Here is a 22,837-nt window from a genome sequence, read left to right as displayed (position 1 = left end):
AAACAGAGTGCCGCTACTTTATACCGGAATTTTTTACAGCGTACACTGAAAAATTACACTAAAATTACTCTCAGCCTTTCTTCAGAAAATTACCAAATATGTGGTAATAATAAAATAATCAATAAAAAATTATTAATCAAATTATTCTTCATTAAATTTATCATACCATTTTACCATTTATTTGATGATTTTCAGAAATTTTCCAAATAACTGATAATAGATATCATGTGATCTCACTTTCTGGTAAGTTTTTTTAATGGCTTTATTTTGTTGATAGGAGTTACTTGATGGTAAATTACTTCTTTTTCCAATAAATTTCTCAAATATTACAAAGAAAAGGGGCATGATAATGAATGTGCTTTTAAAGTGTTTTGGTGTTTGTAATTGGTATTTATTATTTCCCTATACTTTTAATTTGGCGTAGGCAAAAGTGGTAAAATTAGGTCTAATAAAAATTGGTAAAAATTTTAATATCAAATTATGGTATCAGAGAAAAGTTTCAAAATAAATTTCGAGGTAATAAATTGGATTACTATTTACCGTGAAATACTACTGATACTTGGTACTAATTGGTATTAATAATTTATTTTGAGGTGGCAACTTATAAATGATTATTAAGATATTTGTCACCAAACCGTTGATTGTCGAAATTTTTATTTTAATTATTTTTATGTAATTATTGGGAAATTATTCTTTGAAGTATAAATTCATTATTTAATAATTACCAAAGTTGTAAGTTTATCTCAGATAAAAAAGGGCAAAAAAATCATGGAAGCTATGCCGGAATGTTCCGCTCTGTCCTTGGACAGAGTTGGATAGATCTATTCGTGAGTAATATAGAGGAGCTTAAACACTACAGGGTACATGATGACATTTCATGCTCCGACCATGCGCTTATTACCGTCGAGATAATAGAGAATGAGCCCAGATTTAATTCTCGAAATGTTAATTTTAAATTTAATCGTCTGGACTGGTTAGATCTCAGAATCAGGTTACATAAAATTACTAAGAGACATGATCTTGATCAAATTACTACCCCTGAACAGCTTGAAGCCAGAATAACAGATATCACTGGTGATATTGTAGCAGCATGTAAGGCTAGTGAGCTGAAACAGAGATCAAGAAAGCGCCAGCACTGCTATTGGTGGTCACCGGGATTAGGACAGAAGCGTAGAGAGGTCAGAGCAATTAGGAGACGATTCCAAAAATCAACTGACGAACAGGAGCGAATGGATTTTAAGATTAAGTTCAAAAAACACTTGGCGGCCTATAAGAGGGACATCAGAAGAGCCAAAATGAGTGACTTGAAAAACTTTTTGGACAGAGTAAACGATGATGGGGCGTTCTCTGCCCCATACAAGATTGCTAGAGGCGACAATTTGAGACTCACCAGTCACAGCCCCGTGTTCAAGGAGAACGGAACACTCACTACAAGTTTTGATGAAACTATTTCTGTAATTATGTCACATCATTTTCCAAATACTTGTGATATTCCATGTGAACCACTGATCAGAGGTAATAATGATCCCCCTTTCTCTGAAATTGAATTAGAATCAGTGATCGGAGACTTAAAATCTAATAAAGCACCGGGCCCTGATGGCCTCCCCAACGAGGTTTTTAGGGAAATTTTAATTATTGATAGGGCCTGGCTATTGCGTGTTTTTAATATATGCCTTGAGTTAAACTCTTTCCCAGTGGCTTGGAAATGTGCCAGAGTCACCCTGATTCCAAAATCCGACAGAGACAAAAGATTGCCCGCTTCATATAGACCCATTTCTCTACTCCCGGTCTGGGGTAAAATATTAGACAAATTACTAACTAGGAGACTTGCTTACTTTCTTGAAAACAATCAACACTTAAATCCTAATCAATTTGGCCTCCGGACCGGGAGAGGGACTGATGACGCTCTTTTGGAGGTTGTCAAATTTATTGAAGAAGCGCGGCTGGATAATAAACATAGTGTAGGGGTGGCTCTGGACATTGACAATGCATTTAATAACGCTAACTGAGCAACCTTGAAATCTGAAATTAACAGTTTAGGACTTCCAGATAATTTGGTTAAAATTATTTTTGGCTTCCTTAGCCAGAGAGTGGTCACTTTTATTGACGAGGAGGGCAAGTGCATTTTTAGGCAATGCATTTTTATGGGAGTGCCACAGGGCTCATCACTTGGACCGGTGCTGTGGCTGATATACATTAACTCGGTTTTTAGCTATTTTAATTGTATTGATTTTAATGTTTTCCACGATTTTAATCTAAATGATTGCCGCATAATAGCATTCGCGGATGATTTATTGCTTTTACTGAGACACCCAATTTTATATCGCTTCGATCAGGTGGCCACCTACTGCCTTGCTGAACTCTCAGCCTGGGCAGAGAGTAATAATCTTAAATTTAGCGATACCAAAACGAAATGCATAACTTTTCCAAAAAATAGAAAAAGAATTGGCAGACAACCAATTATTAAAATGAGTCCAAATCATAAATATTCAGTTAAAAAAGTACAAGAACTTAAATATCTCGGTGTTGTACTCGACCCAGGTTTGACCTGGATCTCACATCTAAACCAGGTCAAAGAGAGAGTCAGCAACTTTAATAACTTAATTAAAAGGGTGGCCAGGGCAACTTGGGGCCTAAAACCCTCTATCCTTAAGTTGATCTACCTGCGGGCTACGGAGCGAATCATTTTATACGCCGCCAGTGTCTGGTACCACAATACTGTTAAAATCAACGAAAAACTTAAATCCATACAGAGAATCTCACTCATTAACATCACTAAGGCCTATTCTACAACCAGCACGGAGGCCCTCCAGATACTGGCGGGGGTGAAACCGATCCATCTTAAGATTTTGGAGGACACTTGCATTAAAAGACTTAAGTGGAATTGGAGACTTAACGATTTTGACTTAGAGATGCAGCAGATTCTCCTCACAGCACATATGGATGATCCACCAACTAGGATTCACCCATCAAAACTTATTTCCGTTCCCTACGGTAGATCACTCCCAACAAACAGCGGCCTTGAAATTTTTACTGATGGATCAAGGATGGAGGTTGCCGACTCCGCTACTGATACCACAGAATATAGAACTGGCTTCGGCATTGTTACTAAAATGCACGGTACTTTAATCAAGGCAACCTCCACCAGGATCTCAAACAATAGTAGTGTTTACATGGCAGAATTGGTGGCAATTAATAATGCTTTTCTCTGGCTCTCTAAAAAAGAATATCCAGACGCCACTATCTATACTGATTCGCTTTCCTCGTTGCAAGCCTTACAAAACCCAGTATCAAGCTCAAAAATTGTTGAAAACACTAAACAATTATGGCGATCCAATATACTCTGCAATTGGGTTAAATCTCATATAGGTACTCAAGGCAACGAGGAGGCGGATCGAGCAGCTAAGAAAGCCACCGATCTCTGCCGGGTTGCCCTTGAGGTCCCAAGCTCCATCGCCCAAATTAAAACTCAGGTTAAATTATATAGCATGAAGCGCTGGGGGCTGGAATGGCGGAGTTCCGAGAAAGGGAGACAGACATTCAAATTTTTTAAAGACCCGAAATTAAATAGACTACAAGCAAACTTCTATCTCAATCAATTTTTAACAGGCCACGGAGTGTTTGGAGAACACCAATATAAATTATTCCACAAAACGCCAGAATGCAATTACTGTGGTGAATATCAATCTATTGATCACTTGTTAATAAATTGTTCTCAATTCCAGACAATCCGGGGCAATAACTTTAATAATATTGGCCAACATCAATGCTATGCTAACCTGACTTGTAGAAATATCATAAAAAAGATTATTAAACAAACTTTAGAGGATGTATTGGGGGACGGTCTTTAATGTCTCGGAACTTGCTCCTTCCAGCTTGGGTGTCTCATTTTTTTTACTATGTCTTTTATAAACTATTCTTCTTTTACTTGCTCCAATTTTATTGTTATTTACTTTTGTACTATTTAATTGGTTTTAATAGTAATGCTTTTAATTGTTTTACAATATTGTTCTCTTGTAATTTTTGCACGTTTATCTTTTAAATTGCTCTTTTAAATTATTCTTTTAATTGACACTTTTAATATATTGCTGTTTCAATGTTTAGCACCTTACATGATTTTAGCTGTTCTACGCCCGCCATGTTCATGGGCTGTTGCCATGTCTGATGTGTATTTTATGTAATTTATGTTTCTACTGTTCTCTGGATATTTTTTTTTTGATTTTAATAAACATTTATTCGTATGCCCTAAATAAGGGCGGGTCGGGGTAAATTCTTCCATGCCGGAATGTTCCTTTTTTCAAGTTTCTCGACAAAATAAGTAAGAAAATTCTACAATAAATACTCTAACACACATATATGGTATAAATAACTAAATGAAAGTAATTAAATATTTATCTTAATTTTTTTAATACTGATTCTCGAATCAATTCGCACAGAATTAATACATTACTTCAGAATTTAATTAATTAGTACAAAATATTGTACATTTTTTAAATGACTAAAATTTATGTTATTAGTCATTATGTAAGTAATTAGTTATGGTTTGCTATCAGTTACGATTCTATTAAGGTTTATAAAATATTGCAAATACTAACAAATTCAATTATTCTATATTAATGCTTTTAATATAAATGTAACATGTGTTTATCGAAACAATTATTATTTTGAATAATACAAATAAAAATAGTTCTTAATAGTTTTCTAATTATATAGTTTTTATAAATAGTAGTATTTTAATAAATAGATAGTTAATAAATGAATAGTTTTCACAGCTTTAATAGTTCTTTTTTTAAATCTTAATCAAAACAACATTTAATCAAGTCTGCAAATAAAATGTATCATCAGAAATCTCTGTATCCTTCCTTTAACTATTTAGTTGATATACATAAATCCTAATTAATAACAATATCATCATTCAAACAGCGCAAGAAAATCCAATTACGTCAACATTTCTATGTTTGAGGTAAAATAACCTGAATTTGCGGGTGAGTGAGAAATAAAATGAATTAAGTACTACACATCTAAGAATTTATTTAGTAAGAAATATAATCCTCTAGACACGAGATAGCTTCTAAAGAAAAATTTATTTTTGTGAGAAAATGAAGAAAGGTTCTAAAGAATTATCGTTGCGAACATAATCTTGTTATGTTCAAAAGATATAGCTATTTACCAGAAAAGTGATTCTACAAAAGATAGTTGAAAGTATTCGCTGAAACGAAAAATTCTAATAAGGAGAGATTAATGTCAAAACTCAATTGAAAAAAAAATCCTTAAAACATTTAATGGTCTTAAAATTTTAAAAACAATTTTTATTTCCTTTGTATAATTATACAAGACATAGATTAAAAATAAAACTAAAAACGACGTTCATAGAGGCATTGAACTTAAAAATCAATATCTTTTTTAAGCAATACTATCTATTTGATTGCTTAAATGAGCTTTAAATAGTATTAAATAAATATCATGCATAATCCAACACTAACCAACAAATTTCAAATCAAAAGCTTTCGTGAACTTAAAGCATTTAAATACTTTTTTATTCTATTTTTATTGCAATCTTCGAATAATAGTTTCATGTATGTGCAGTAGTACATTTTTCTGAATCATAATATGGTGCAAATGTTCTGCAATTTTGAAAAGATGCAAATATGAAGAAAAAAATTCACTTCCTGTTAAACCATAATATCGTATAACCTAGTTCGGAAAGTACAACAGTATTATTGAATTTCATCAAATCAAGATAGCAAAAATTGAGGTTGCAACAAATCCATATTGAAAGGAATTTACGATTCAAATAGTATAATTATGGTTCTAACATTATAGTTAAGAGTGAAATAACAGCAAGCGAATCTCACTAACAGCATTCAATTTTTTGTTAAGATAATTTATTTCATTGGTGGAAGCTTTATCCATATTATCTTACAATATGGTACATACTATATTATACTATAATCATATTACAGTAAGCAATGGTTCAAAACTAAAACTTAATTTAACTAGGTTTATTTTTTAATCTATCGTTTCCCATTTTTTTCATTCATACTCAAAAATTTGTTTAATCAAATTTTAAAAAATTAAATTCTCTATCATTATACACTGCTGGAAATTTTGGTGAGTGTGCAAATAAAATACTGTTTAATTTCGGTCAAACTTTAATAAGGTGCAAACTTTAACTATAATGTCGTACTTTTACTATGCTATGGTTCACTATGCTTTACGCACTACGGTTCACTATGCCATTACACTATGCTATGGTTCAAATTGAAAGGAAACATTGTTCAATTTAGTTATGTTTGTTAAATTTAGCATTTACCATTACATTCAATTTGTTTAAAAAAAGGTATTTGATCGGAAATTACATAGATAAATTTGCGATAGTAAAAATGCTTTATAAATTAATTGGATTGAGCCATAATATCTTTTATATTTTCCACAGTATACTATTTTGATACAGAGTTGAAACATATTAGTTTTTTTTACTTCTTAAAATCATTTACACGATACTATTAATCAACATGTGTGGAATTGATGCATGCACTCTGAAAAATTAAATTCTTACTTTTGATGATCCAGCAATTCTTGCTATATTTCGCAAATTTTGAGAATTATTTTGCCACAAAATAACGAAATGAAGACTAAACGATCGAAAATAAAAGAACGGCAAAAGCCAATCGGCTGTATGGCGGACAGGGAGTTGGCCTAGTACGAGGAAGATCTCGGGTTTGAATCCCGCTTCCGGCATAAGTGCAATTTATTCTTCTGTTCTATTTGTCTTTCTTGTGTAATTAAGATGGCATTGATCTAGCTATATGATGCCCACGATGAAGTGATTATAAGAAAAGTTCAATACACTAATCACTATGATAATTTTTGGGAGGAAAAATTACTAAATATTTCCCTAATATTGACGAAATTCGCTTAATCGTTCTTCACTTTGACGAAATGTTTACTCGGAGCATATACCAGGAAACAGTTTCGCCAAAAATGAGTTTTGCAAAATTCCATTTTTTATGTGTGTTGTAGAAAACTTGCTTTAAAATAAAATTCCGTTATGTATAAAATTTTAACAAAATATCTGAAATGAACTATTTTAATCTTCACAATTATTTTCTAAATAAATGAAATATCAAGATTATTTCCAAGAACGTAGTCATTATAAACATCATTTCATTGCAGTAGTTCTAAGTAATACCGCAAAATTTCAACTTAAAAAAAAGACAACCATTGTATAAGCAATAAATTAAGTTCAACATGCAACAAACCAGTATCCGAACGGATAATATGCAATAGCATATTTTTTTTAGCAATATACGTCATATCATTCACTGTTCAAAATGTCTCCGGAAAAATGATTAAATATAATTTATTTAATTATTATTTTACCATATTCAAACAAAACAGTTAAATAACCATAAATATAGTATTAGAAAGATATGACCATTAGATAGTATTTAAACTGCTAAATTTGAGTCGTAATAAACCGTTTATTAACTGCTTTAACCTAATACAATTAAACAACCAGAATTTTATCGCATCACCAAAGCCCACCTAATTAAGTAACTTAGTTTCTTCCAGATGTACACATATTATAGCCAAGAGAGCTTCTCTGCCAGTTTCATGACCGATAGAACGAGGGTTCGTCGGTCATGAGACTGGGGGCGCAAACACCGCAACATTTCCTTCAACGTCTGAAGAGGCAAATTTGTGCGCTTGTTGTAAATAGTAAAAAAACGTATGGTTTTGGATTTATGGTTTTAAAACTATACTAATTATAAACGACTTTAAATTCGTAACGGTACTAAATGTGCTTTGCCGTAAACGATTAATTGGATGAGCAGATAGATGTAGGTTTTTTTACCATAATTTTTGATTGATGATTCTAATGGTGTAAGAAAAAGTACTGACCACATTAAAAATTGTTACAAATATATTATTACTAAAAGTCAAAATGCTTTGAATGCATTTTATGCCACTTCGTTTTACACATTCTAACAACCGAAAAAAGGTGAATTAGAAGCCGTTTAAAGAACTGAATAATCATACTATTGATTAAGTAATTAGGAATGAAACTTGAATCAAGTTAGGAAAAGTTTTAGAGAAAAATTAATTTGTACAAGAACAATTAATCAATGAAAGGAAGGCGTTTTCTTATAAGTTTTTTAGTTTTATAATTTATTATTCCCCAATTCCACAAAGAAGAAACTAAAATCGACTCTAATTAATTTTTTGGATTTCGAAGTCAATTTTTTTATATCAATGCTTAAAAAACATAAAAAATAATAGATCTTTGCTAAGTCTAGTTTTAATGCACAACCCCGGATCACTTGCAACTTTGCAGCATTTTAATAAATGTTTTTCAAAATTAAGAAATATGCATGGTGTAGAAAAGAATTTGGGAACTATCAAATATCTCGAAAATTATCCGTCGGATTGAAAAAGTGAAAAAAATCCCATTCAATATTTTCCTAAAAGCTAATAAAACCAAATTTGATCTTTCAGCCCCATCGTTTGGGAACGCAGTAACTTTGATATCTTAAAAATGAACCCCTATTTTTCATTAGAAAATGAAAGCAATAAAAAATAGGGGTTTATATTTAGGATATCAAAGTCGCACTCACACATTTGGGGTGAAAGATTGAGCTTGTTACAATTGAATAGTTTCTTAAAAAAATATTGAATGTGATTTTTTTTTCACTTTTTCTACCCGATTTTTCGTGATATTTGACAGTTTCCAAACTTTCTTAAAACCGATCATATGCTTTGTAACACATTATAAACCTCATTAAAAAAAAACATATTATTTAATAGCAATTTTAAAAAAAGGTAGACTATCATTTAACTTATAACCAAACAATCATATCTAAAAAAATAATACTAATATATATCAGCTGCCTTTTTCTGTACATGAAAGCTTCTAATTTCCTACCTGATTCGAATGAATATTGAAGAAGTTGGTAACTGTATGAATTTGATAAACTCTTATTTGCGAAAACTTCTTTAAAAAGCTTTCGTATGCATTTCTATAGGATAAATTATCTTTCATGTATCAGGAATAACACTGAAACAGTGTAGATAAATTTGAAAAGGATTAAATTTTATTTCATTCCTCATTTGTTTTACTGGAAAATACAGAAATCCGTTGCATGAAATCAACAGTAACCTCAATGTAAAAAGTCAATGTCACTCTTTAAGTGGCAACATCCTTAATATCCAATTTTATACCATAATTTTTACAGTATTTTTTCTAATTAGATACAATGATTCAGTGAAAGTTACAGTAAAATTTATGACTCAAAAAAAAAATATTTATGGTGCCAAACTTTTTACTGTAATTTTTTTTATCCGGAATTTTTACGGTGCACGTGATTACTTATCGTTTTTTAACCCTTCTAAATTACCTTAAAAAATTTTATTCCCAAATCTCACTTATTTTCATTCACTTAATTTCTTTCCTTAAATTTAACGCTTTCCTGAGTTAAAATGATATATCTTTATAAAAGTTTCTTACTAAACAATTTTTATTAAAATTGAACTGATCAAATACAACCTGAGAAAAGTTTACGATTTGTTTAATGTTATATCTCTTTAATTTTTAATGACATATTTAATGTTTTCTTAAATTTAACGCTTTCCTAGACCCAATTTTTTCTACATTTTATTTTATAAGTATATTTAAAAAAAGCAGAATTCTTTTAAATCAAAATAATTGAGTTAAAATGATATATCTTTATAAAACTTTCTTACTAAACAATTTTTATTAAAATTGAACTGATCAAATACAGCCTGAGAAAAGTCTACGATTTGTTTAATGTTATATCCCTTTAATTTTTAATGACATATTTAATATAGCTTTTAATTCCTAAATTTCAGTAAGAACTTTTCATGTATCATTATTAGAATATTTTAGGCATTATTCCAGACTTCCAATAAACTGACTTAACTACTTTATTTTATTTAAGACCATAAATTTAAAAACTCTTAGTTGTAATATAAATTCATGTATCTATCTCTATATTTTCAATCAATAGGGAACGGCAGTCAAGCGTTTTACTAGTTGATTTGAAATTGTAATTCGAATGGAATGATTCAGAAAATATTATTCGAACGTGTTCTATGCTGGTTATTTTATTTTATTTTTAAGAATATAAATTTGTTATCATCGCTTTTCAATTATACAATAGTAATGATTATTTAAAAAAAGTATTTTAGCAATAAAATAGGACATAATAATAACGACATAGCAATTTTTTTATTAATTACTAGTTTTAAGTGTTTTTGAAATGTCAATACAATTTTACATTATGTATAAAAAGATTAAGTTAATAAAAAGTAAAAACATATGTGCTGTTTAAAACTATATGTATGTTTCTTACAGAAGCGAGAATTGTATGTTATTAACTGCCATTTTTAATTTATTTTATTAACTTTTTAGAAATACTTAATTTTTTTTTTTAAAAAGTAATTAATTTGAAAATATTTTTTTAATAATTAAAGATATTCATTTTTTTAATTTGAATTACTTGAAAATATTTCATTATTAAATATTATTTATTTTAATTATTCAAAGTTAATAAATATTAATTATTTATAGTTAATTTATTGCTTTAAAATATTTAAGCATTCTTTTTAAATAGTCAGTGAGTTAACATTTTTAAGTTATCGCGTAAAATTGTGAAATAAATAATGGTATAAAGTACAAGCATTTTCGGTGCATTATCAAAAAAAAAAAAAAAAAACACGTCAAAATCCATTATTATCGTAATTTTTGCAGTACTATTTATTCAATTAGAGTAATTGAGTGATTTCACTTTATATATTAGAGAAAATGCAATATGTCAGATTGTTCCTTTACATCTTCCGGTAAAAATAGATTTTACCGTCAGAAGGGCATCCTGAATGTCGATACTTTTTACAGCAATTTGAGCCGGAATCTTTTTACAGATTAATCTATTTACATTGTTTGTCGAAAAGTTAAAAAAAAAGTCAAAATAATATCAATATCATGACAAATACACAAATGTGTAAACGAACTATTTTCGTCAAATTATTTCATTTATTTGCAATAATATCGTGGAGAACAATGAAACTACATTCTATCTCAGAAAATAAACTGTTTTTAATTTAGCAATTTTATATCTGCATTTCGCTTAAATTAATTCGCCTTTTATTATTACTTTTAACTGTTGAATTTAGAAATAACGCAGAAAACGTTTTTATAGGGAAAATATTTTAAAATCAATGATACTTAGAGACATATTAAATAGAACCAGATGAATGATATGGGAACCTTTTTTTAAAGAAGCAGTTGATATAAAATACTAAAGAAGAATATTATTCAAATCATTAGTATTTATCTTAAGTATATTTTTCAAAACTGAACAATGTTCAAAATGTCGAATGCTATTCGAATATAATGCATATTTTAAATTTTCTACATTTTGAAGTAAAATATTTTGCAGATATTTAATTAAAGTTATTTAATAATGCGTAATTTTATTTAAACTATACGTTAAAATAAAGTATTTTTATAATAATTGAGTACAAAAAATATGTTAAATATCATTAAAAGATTAGTCAGTTTGTTACCCTAGAGCAAAAAGGAGAAAAATTTTGCATTCATAAATAGGAAATTTTCTTTTCCTTAATCTACATTTTTTTATTATTAATACTTTATATTTTATGTAGTTGGCAAATAATGTAAAAAATTCTACAAAGAAAAATGCTTTTGAATTGATGACATAAGAATATAAAAACACTTACCCTAATATGAGCAAATAAATTATTGAAAGAAGTGTTTTAAAAAAAATACACTTTTATTCTTAAATCTTTCTTTGTACAGTATGTTTTTTTAAATAACGAATAGAAACTATATTTTTCAATCTAAAAAACTACGCTTTTCTTTTCAATACAAGTTTTCTTTAATGCTTTTTATAGGATTGTTATAAGAACGTAATAAAAAAAAACATTCTGACCAGAAATTTAATCAAGTCATTTCAGTTTATTTAAAACTGTTTGATGTTCCCTTTCAAAAATTTGTCTCATAAATAAAGTAATTAGATTTAGATAGATTAGAAAAAATTCCATACCTCAAATAGTTTTTCCTGTAGTTTTGTTTGAAGATACAGTGCAAAAAAAATTTCGTACTATCTTATTCAGAATGCAAATATGTGTTTAAAAAATAAGCTAAACTTTTTTAAATTGCAGTTTCGGATATTTTTTTTTAAAAAATAATCTCTTCTGATTTTTTTAAACAAATAATGAAAAATGAAACTATTTGTAATTATTTTTTAAATAATAATCAGTTTCCTAAGTCAGTTTGTATAGAGAATTCTAATATTTAATGCTTATTGTTAAAACGACTGCTTGCATTTTTTCTTTTATAATTTATTTTTTATTAATTTACTTTCGTTACTTTATTAAATTATTAAGTATAATAATATCATTAAAATAATTACCAGTAAATTTCTGTACAGCTGTTATAAATATTTAAACTACTCTAAAAGTAGTTTAACGCATCCTTACCAATCACAAAGAGTTTCAGTGAAACAAATTGGTAACTAAATCAGTTTTTCGGTGATAAATAAATAAATATTTTCAGCTCTATTTCTTAAGCTGTGACATAGCAGTGACATAACGTCACCAATATTTAACGGGATACAATTAGTACATTTCCTCTCGTTTGCATCACCCTCTTAATGGAATGTCAAGAATTTCTGCTCATTTGGTCTCAGCTTCTTTTAATCAATATGTGCTTAAAATTGACTTTCTCGAGTGGAGACGAATATAAGCTTATTTTAGTAAGAATGAAGCATAAGATCACTAAAATAAACAGTTTTTTCAGGGTTTGTATAGAGTTTTTACAATGTTCAGGGGGCAGAAACAAGCACCGTCTCTCTACACTGCGTGAAATCGTTCCATCGATGTAGATATCTAAGTAAACGCTAAAAATGGAAATTCCTATTTTTAACCCTCACATATTTGGCTCTTGTCAACGTATTTTAGTTCTATTTTCCCCTTAATTCGACCAATGTTAACCATTCAAAATAGATTAAGTTAACAAAATATGTTTAAAATTTTAAAACGATAAGTTTTTGGATGGCATGTAAGTCATGCTGTTCATATGTCTCCATCTTTTTACCAATGGAACTTTAAAAAAATACCTCACGATTTAGATTAATGAAGAACGTTTTCTACATACCTCTGCTACCTTGACACTTTCAACTTAATAATTTATAATATCTGAAGCTTTCTCAGCTCCCAAAAATAAAACACCTTTTAGGTATTCTCGTAAATGTTTCTGCAATATTGAACATTAATATCCACAAACCCAAAACAATGATTGATTTCAAACCAAAAATTAAAACTAATGTTCAAATCAAAACCGTCTATAAAATTAAATATAAGAAGTAAACAGGATAATCAGATTTTGGGATATTACACTCGGAATTAGAGGAAATAACGGACAAAATATATTTCGAGATTATAAGACTAAACATATGGGGGATATTATGCAGGACAACAAGTGAATAGGTTTTTAAATTATCATAACTTCTACATTAATTGAGAAGTAAACAAAATATAAATGAATTATTATAGGTGAATTATTTATAGATAGGTGAATTATTTCATGTTACGTACAAGCTTTATTTTAATTATTTAATCAAAAATGGTCTAAAAGGTTGTTGAATACCTTAGTGTATCGCCTCCCCGGAGTTTCAGAAAATGAATGGTTCATGCTCGAAAAAATTCTGAAATAGACTATTTCAATTATATTATAAAATGATATTTTCAACTTTATTGATTCTAACATACATTTTTCGAAAAATTCATCTTTTCTGTTTTTTACATAAGAGATGAAAGCATGTGATTGATACATTAGACAAATACCATAGAGCTATTTTTTCCCTTTTAGATTCTACTCAAAGGAGAGATTTTGTGACATTTCCTTCCTCTTTGAAATTCCATGGGGATTGGACAACACCTATTTCCTTTATGTAAGTCTCGCGTGGGAAGACGGCATCTTCTTAAAGATATAAGTACAAAAGTACTTGCTATTTGTAGACGAGATTTTTGGTAACTTATATAATGTGCTTCCAAAAATATTTATTTCAAAAACTGTGTGAACTATGGTAACGATCTGAAATCGTGATAGCGTATAACGCGAGGGCATTTTAAATATGTTTATTAATTCTTTCAGAAGATTTGATACGTCAAAGGATCAACATTTAATTATTTAAATGAAAAAATTATTTTAAAAATTTCTAAATTAAAAAATAATATATTGCTAAAAAATTTTAAGAGCCTTTTTGATGCTTTGAAGAAACAAAAAGTAATAAACATCTATTCGAACGAAAATATTTTGTTCTACATACGAATAAAGCTAAAAGGGAATAAAATACAAATAATTATACTAAAATAAATATAGTATATTTTTAAAATTTCTTAAAAACAACGTTTAAAAACCCAAATAGTAAAGTCTTTAATAAAATCTACACGCATTTTTGTATCTTCAGAAGGATAAAAGTCAGGAATGGTAAAAAAAGAAATGATTTATCTAACGGAGATACTAAAGAGATAAATACACAGTTAAAAGATAAAATTTAAGGAGATGAAAACTTAATGATTTCCAAATATTTGACTGGTGTAGTAGCAAGGTAACATTCTGTTATTTTATCTTTTAACGGTATTTTTCCCTTTTGAGTATAACTCAATCTCTGTCAGAATAAATCATCTCTGTTTTTACCATTCCTGTCTTTTATCCTATTCATAAAGGTGAGCCACTGTGACACCAAAAAGCCCATAATTTTTAATAAACATTTTAATACTTGTCATTTTAAACCTTGTTTTTAACAAATTTTAATACCATTACAAAGAATAATTCTCGTAGTTATATATCTTAAATTTGCGTCCATAACCATAAGCCTACTCAGCGCCAAAACACAGAAATATCATAGAAAATATACGACAAACAAGTTACAACATAATGAAATTGGTAATTCATACAATGTGTGAAAACCATTGAATAAATCACTCAAACTCTTACCTGCAAATAACTGATACCTTTGTACTTATTTTTTAATCTTTGAATGGAACGCCTTTAGTCTGTAAACTGTGTTTTAAAATACAGGAAAAATCTTTTATTTAAATCACGCACTATTTATGAAATTGATTTAGAAATTAAAATCTATTTAGTATATAGGTAAAAATATTTAAATGTACCCTCAAGATTGTCCTGTCTAAAAACCTCATTAAAATCCAAAGACGTTGAAAACAATTTTATATTAAGAGAATTATCTTGAAATAATATTGTTTACTTAAATTCAGAAATTACTATAATGTGGGTAATAATTCCTTCTGTTACAGTTTAATAGATATGCAAAGCGTCATATAATTAAAAGATATTTTATTATTATTATTTTCTAAATTAATATAACTAATTTAATAACATATAACTCAATATGTAATTAATTTAATAATATGTAATTTAATATATAATTAATTTAATAAATATATGTTACGTGAATGACCGAAATCTGGTGAATGTCCGACACTCACCGGTGAATGTCAACAATCACCTAGTCGTTTGGTGTACGTCCGAAATATTTGCTGAAAACCCTTACTTCTGACTTTCACCGGTGAATGTCAACAATCACATAGTCGCTTTGGTGAATGTCCAAAATATTTGTTACATTCGATTTGATATGAATTTATTCGTGGATATAATTTTATTTTATTTTATAACCGTCGTTGAACAGCCGACCCAATTTCATGGGTTTACGACTACTTACGTTCAGCTCCGTAGCCTTGTAATTTTGAACCAATCCAGAAGACAAGGAAACTCCTGGATCAGTACCCCCAGAGGTATTGATTTGTTGTGGGAACATGGAGGACTTTGAGACTCGACAGATTTAACGTGCATCGGTCACCATTTACTGTTTGGAGTATAGGGCCTTACATTTACATTTGCCCGGTATACATTTGCTCGGTATACCCAACACTGATGTGTTTTTAAGGTCAAGTGCCACTGCCCGGTATACACCAAGTATAGGGCAAATATATACCGGGCAATGGCACTTAACCTTAAAAAAACATCAGTGTTGGGTATACTGGGCAAATGTATACTGGGCAGTGGCACTTAACCTTAAAAAACATTAGTGTAGGGTATACCGGGCAGTGGCACTTAACCTTAACTGGCTCGATATACCCTACACTGATGTCCAATCTATTGTCAGTAAGTATTAAAATATACAATATAAATACATCAAATAAATAAAATAATATCAACGAATAAATTAATATAAAATTGGATATAACAAATATTTCGGACATTCACCAAAGTGACTATGTGATTGTTGACATAAACCGGTGATGGTCCGAATGTACAAGAATGTAATGAAATATTCGATCTTTCACCTACGTTTTTGGTGTTTCTCCAAATTCACCGGTGAAAGTCAACAACCACCTATTTCGGTCATTCACCGTAACTTATACGTTACTGAGAATGGCGATAGTCGATGGTTGTTGACTTCCACCAGTTAATGTTGACAATCACTTAGTCGCTTTGGCAAATGTCCGAAATATATACTAGGTCTAGTAAATGCCACTCCCCGGCATGCATTTTCCCGGTATACCCTACACAGATGTTCTTTTAAGGTGCAGTCCCACTTCCCGGTATACCCAACACTGATTTTTTTGAAGGTTCAGTGCCGCTGCCTGATATACATTTTCCTGAAACTCCGAACACTAATGTTTCTTCTAATCTATCCTCAGCAGATATTGAAATATCGAATAAATCTAATAATATCAACGAATAAATTAATATCAAATCGGATATAACAAATATTTCGGACATTCACCAAAGCGACAATGTGACTGTTGTCATTCACCTGCGAAAGTCAACATTCTCTTGATTTCGGTCATTTACGCTAACATATATATATATATATATATATATATATATCATTTAATTAATTATATTAATCCTGAAAATAATTCGTGGAACTATATAAATAATTTCATTGAAAACGCTCATTAAGATCTACTAGAGCTGTAAACAATTTTATATTAAACAAATACTCTGGAAATAATATTGTTTATTTAAATTCAGTACATAGGGGTAAGTTTGTAAATTTCCTTTCTCAATTCTGTCAGCAATAGAGAGTTCCAATAGAGCATAAATTTCACCAGAATTTGTTGTCAGCAAAATTTAAGCAAATGCAAACAGAGGTGAACCTATGAATTGGACCATAAAATGCTTCATAAATCCCATCTCCGAACGTCTTTTATTGCATGAGAGACTTCTAAATTATTTCAGAAGTCTCCGAGGATTAAGATATAAACAAAATTGCCATAAATTCCTGTCATGTACTGCATTCATGCCAGTTATAACTTTTCATTAGAAAATAATTAGTTATTTGCTGAAAAGGTAGAGAGTTTTCTGTATTGGATTTGTTATACAAAACCTCGTTTAATGTCTATGTATGCCAATTATAGTAGTTAATACCTAACCGGTCACTCTAAACGCGTATAAAATGTTAAGTTGAATTATTGAAAATTATTAAAATTAAGTTGATAATTGTAAGTAAACAATGTTTTTACTAAAGTTAAAATGATAAATGAGGGATAATATGACCTAATCTTAAATGTATGTGTGAAAAATTATAAAATTAGGAAAAATTGCAATTAGTTTCTCATTCGATTATTTTCAGCACTCTAAAACATGCATTTCCTCTGGTGAGGACATTCTGTAGTGGATTGATCGTAGGATAGGATTCCCAGTAGAACACTGAGATCAAGCATCAGTGGCAGCCGTCAGTGAGTGGATATGTGACCACCTTGATCAGACTGCGAAGAACACGAGGGTGCGGGGTATCTGTCCCAGTTAAATTGCTCTACCTTAAAGTGCTCAACTTTGCGCGCAGGTTGTCGGACTACCAAAGCAGTAATCTTCTATGCTGAAAATCAAAATTGCGATTCGACATGTCTTTGAATCATCCTCAGGAATGTTTCCAGATAGTCGCCAATTATCCATCGCGTAACCATCGCCAATAATCCATCACGATGGACTATTGGCTATGGTCTGGGAAGCATCCCTGAGGATGATTCAAAGACATGTCACATCACAATTTTGATTTTCAGCATAGAAGATTACTCTCCCCTTAGTGCGACGTAAATCAAAAAACTACTAAAAATATTATTTCTGGCTTTAACTTTTTTAAACAAGAAATGTACTTTATACAAATTTATAGATAAAAAAAAATTTTCATATGAATGAATATGATAAAATTTACTTTCAATATTTCATCTTTGAACTCTTATTTGTGCATCAAACGAAAGTTCCTGATTATTAATTCCGTTATTTTTGTCAAAGACTTAAAAGAAACGCTATTATATAAAGCTCGGTCTTTTAAACTGATCTAACTAAAAAAAATTGTGTCGTTCGCAAAAAGAATTAAAATTCTGGTGTACTACAATAAAAAATAACTTTATAAGCGGAAGTAAAAGCGGATTCCGACAGTAAAAAAATTAAAATTTCAATAAAGGAGATGGTTGAAAGATTTTGTTACAGATAAATTGAATAGATATAAAAAGTTCGATGTAAGGAAAAATCATTTAGATGTTATCAAAAGCGAATGGGACGATAGTTTAAAAACTCCTAGATTTTCCTAGTCATTTCAAAAATAATTGCGTGAAAAAAACACATGTGGTGTTGGTAGCAGGGAAATATTTAACTTTGACTTACTTTTTAAAGTTGATAAATGAGATAACTTAAAATTTTGTTTCTCGAATTGATTTTATTGATTTTATAACTTCTTTTACAATATGAAGCAATATTTTAAAACAAATTCAAAAATGAATTTCGCTTTTCATGGCGTTTTAATATCTTTTTTGTTAATGTGGTAAAATATATATTGTAAAATAAAAATAATAACTATATTTTTTACCTTGACAAAACACAAAACTATTTTTTGCCGTTTAACGAGTGTTCGAAAAGTGTGAAAGCGGTCAAATACTTTGAGAAATATTCAACAGATCAAAAATACAAAAATTCAGAAGTAAAATATTTTAAAAGATATATTTAATAAACCCCTCCTCACCCCTTAGTTTTATCAACTCCAAAACAAACAACCATTCAAAGTTCTTAATTGGAATCCACATTTTTTTTGTTGCAGGTTTGGATTTGCCAGAAAAAGAGTACTTCAATTTAACTGACTAAGTTCGCATGTAGATTCACAGATGGCGCAGAATTCTTCAAATGACGTGGGGTAATATAGCTAAAAATTGAGTTCTCTCGCAAAGTACATATCCGATTAAAAAATAAACTGATTTGTTAGATGTTTTTATTAAGCATATCTAATGTCAACAGATTTCGAAATCGATGACCAGATGATCGATGCCTTTTTCTTGAGATATTTGACCACTTCCATTCCTCGAACACTTTGTAAGATCATTATTTATGATCATTGTTATGATCATTAGTTATGATAAGTAAGATCATTACAGATCATTAGTTATGTTTGCCTTAAATAAGTCTAAATATAATTGCGCTTTTTAATTTTTTTTGAGAAAAATAATAATTAGTAGCTTTGGTAAAACTTGAAAAATTGTGTCAGTTTTTGTCTAAATCTCAAAAGTCATCAAAACAAGTATAAAATTTCATAGTTCAATTGAAAAAAATAAATATTTGCATAAATTTGATAGCGTAATTTGATCTTACATTAAAAAATCAATTGAACATTAAAACAATAAATTTAAAGAAATTGTAAATAACTTCTTTACTAAATGCGTAGTAATAAGAGCTATAATTTTGAAAACCAGAATTTCTTGTAAACTGTCACCAGATGAACAGAACAATTACCAAATTAATGATTTAAATACGTATTTCGGTTTTTGTTACCATAATTATGGGGGATTTTATAACCAGAAATGTCATTACATTGCAGTACAGAAATTTGGCCATATTTTTTTCTCCATTCAGGCATTATTTTAAAATACTAATTTTTATACATTTACTAAAACATTGTAATAAATGCTTTAAAATGCAATTAGAAATTTTATTTCAGTAATTCAAACTTCTTTAAGTTATGTGGAATCAAAAGTGCAAGTTTTTTGTTCGAAAATTACCCAAAACTTACATCAGCAAAATATAGCCCTTTTTAGCTCTTATTTAGCCCAAAATCATGAAACTTGGTACAATGAGGCCCCGAGTGATAAGACAAATAAAGATAACCGATTTAATGCGCAATGTATGGAGATAATGCATATTTCTCAATACGCTCACCAGGGAATCAATTATTTATTTTTTAAAATAGCCGCATACATTATTTTAAGTTTTCATTTATCAATATTTCAAATGATATAAGAAATACTCGAAGAAAAAAATCTCTTAACAGTGGTTAAGAGCTAAAAACTGTTGTAAAAATTTAAGAATTGAGAAAGATGCTATAAATTTGATTGATCGAGAAAAATGAATAATTTGTTAAAACAATAAATTAAGATCCAAGTGTCTACGAATTTCTTTGGTTGCTTATGTAATTACTTACTTGTAGTGAGATTAAAAGTACAGATTTTTCGGAGTTATTCGTCATTAATTAAACTCATATCATTCAGCCTTCAACAAACTTCACGACATAATTTGCATTGACGATGACGTATGCAGACTAAATTCACGTTAAAACATGAAAATTCTGAAATTTCATAATTGATGTCCTTATAAACTGAATAAAATCTTATTTACCTAGTTTTAGAGAAACATTAAATCAACTCAATATGTTCTGTCCCATTTTTAAAATTTTTTCAGCTATCAGCTTATTTTTGTTGGATGTGCACTAATTTTTCGTTGCAAAACAATAAATAACGGATTTTAAAACTTACTGTTTGAAATTTTCTTTTAACATTTATTTTCCAAAAATTCACTAAAATGACACTAAGAATCTATTTTCACTAAAACTCTAAAATTCCATATGTATTAAAGGTAGGAAAAAACAGATTTGAAGAACAGAATACCAGTATTGACTACAAAATATAAAATATTATCTCTTAGAAATCTAAACTAAAATTTCACTGAGAGCATCTTTCCGTTTCAATTTTCATTTATCCTGTACAATAACTGTAGAAGACGTCAAATTTCAAGGACAGCTTACGCAATAGACAAATTTCAAGGACAGCTTACGCAATTGACAAATTTCAAGGACAGCAATGTTCATCACAAATCATAACAACTATATCTTAAAAACCTAATTCAAATCCATTAATATTAGATTTATATTTTTTCCCAGAATATCTAATATTTAAAACTCATCTAAAATTCTCTAAAAAAATCATTAAAAATCTCTTTACACTAAAACCTACACGAGTAAAAGATTTAATTAAAATTCAAAATTGAAATAGAACTTTATTTATGTACCACTGAAGCAGAAAAATGGGTTATTGAAGGCAATCTGGAAAACATTCCTGAAGAAAATCCGAAGACCTGCCATCGCAATGCTGTTCCTCTGCTGAGGGGATGCCTCCTTCTTGTTTGTAGTCCAATTTGGTCGTTTACTTATTTCAGTCAGCTTTTCTCTTTAAAAAGAAGTCCTTAAAACATAAAAAATACCTTCTTTGAGATATCGATCTTTACTGTGAACCGCTGAAATTGGCAGTACGAGAAAAAAGTTCAACATAAATGAATCTAAATGAAACTGCGAACCGCTGAAATTGGCAGTAAAAGAAAAAAGTTCAACATAAATGAATCTAAATGATACTGCGAACCGCTGAAATTGGCAGTAAGAGAAAAAAGTTCAACATAAATGAGTCTAAATGATACTGCGAACAGCTGAAATTGGCAGTAAGAGAAAAAAGTTCTACATAAATGAATCTAAATGATACTGTGAACCGCTGAAACTGGCAGTAAGAGAAAAAAGTTCAACATAAATGAGTCTAAATGATACTGTGAACCGTTGAAATTGGCAGTAAGAGAAAAAAGTTCAACATAAATGAGTCTGAATGATACTGCGAACAGCTGAAATTGGCAGTAAGAGAAAAAAGTTCTACATAAATGAGTCTAAATGATACTGGAACCACTAGTAATGATTCCAGTACCAACATAAGTGTATTGGTAAATTAAAAGTCTAAATTTCAAAATTCGTAATTTTTGAAATCAGTATGACAACAGACCTGCTGATACATTTAGTATGTTTGAAAACATACTAAAAATTTTGAAACAAGTTGGGAATAATAGTTAATAGAAAGTATTAAAGTAACTTGGAAATTTATTAGGACCATAAACATCAAACTGGTTTTGATGTTTATGGTCATAAAACTGGTACTGATACTTCAAACTGATTTTGATGTTTTTATTTCGTTTTCCTTTTCTGTTCTTAATTTAATATTAATTCTGACTCCTTATGTACGCTTTTTTTCACTTTTTGACAAGGATTCGAATAATTTATATCAGCAACGTTGATTACGTGAACCTCATGTATATATTAATAAAAATTACATGCAATTCATATTTGATATTATTATAATCTCTGTATTTTTAAAAATCAGCCACTGTGTCTTGTGATCAACTTAACGTTACTTTTTCTTTTATATAAAACTCACAGGGCATAGAAACTTGAAATTACAAAGCTGAATAAAAATGTATAGGTAATAAAATAGAATACAAAGTTCTAGTGTTATAAATCATTATAAATCCTTTAAGTGTTATTAACTGCAATCATTGATAATCGATTAAATTATTCAAAAGTTATTAATTGTAAAATTTGTTGTAAAAAATACCATCCGGGCCACTCGTATCCCGCGAAAGTTCAGCTGTAAAGTTGAAACATAAACTTATAAAAGGGCCATATTT

General features: G+C 29.3%; 1 protein-coding gene across 1 annotated transcript; it reads left to right on the top strand.

Annotated features, from left to right (window-relative positions):
- Positions 1 to 2,468: 2,468 nt before the first annotated feature.
- Positions 2,469 to 22,326, top strand: LOC147808223 (uncharacterized). The gene is made up of 2 exons (XM_087166939.1): positions 2,469 to 3,473; positions 22,261 to 22,326. Exons 1-2 carry the CDS (start codon positions 2,469 to 2,471, stop codon positions 22,324 to 22,326), a joined length of 1,071 nt encoding a protein of 356 aa, XP_087023065.1.
- The last annotated feature ends 511 nt before the right edge of the window (positions 22,327 to 22,837 follow it).

The sequence above is a fragment of the Parasteatoda tepidariorum genome, chromosome 6 (genome assembly GCF_982258835.1).
Source record: "Parasteatoda tepidariorum strain Cologne lab strain chromosome 6, Ptep-v5.0, whole genome shotgun sequence".
Taxonomy (NCBI): domain Eukaryota; kingdom Metazoa; phylum Arthropoda; class Arachnida; order Araneae; family Theridiidae; genus Parasteatoda; species Parasteatoda tepidariorum.
Note: the sequence above shows the minus strand (reverse complement) of the source record. Positions and strands in the feature narration are given on the sequence as shown.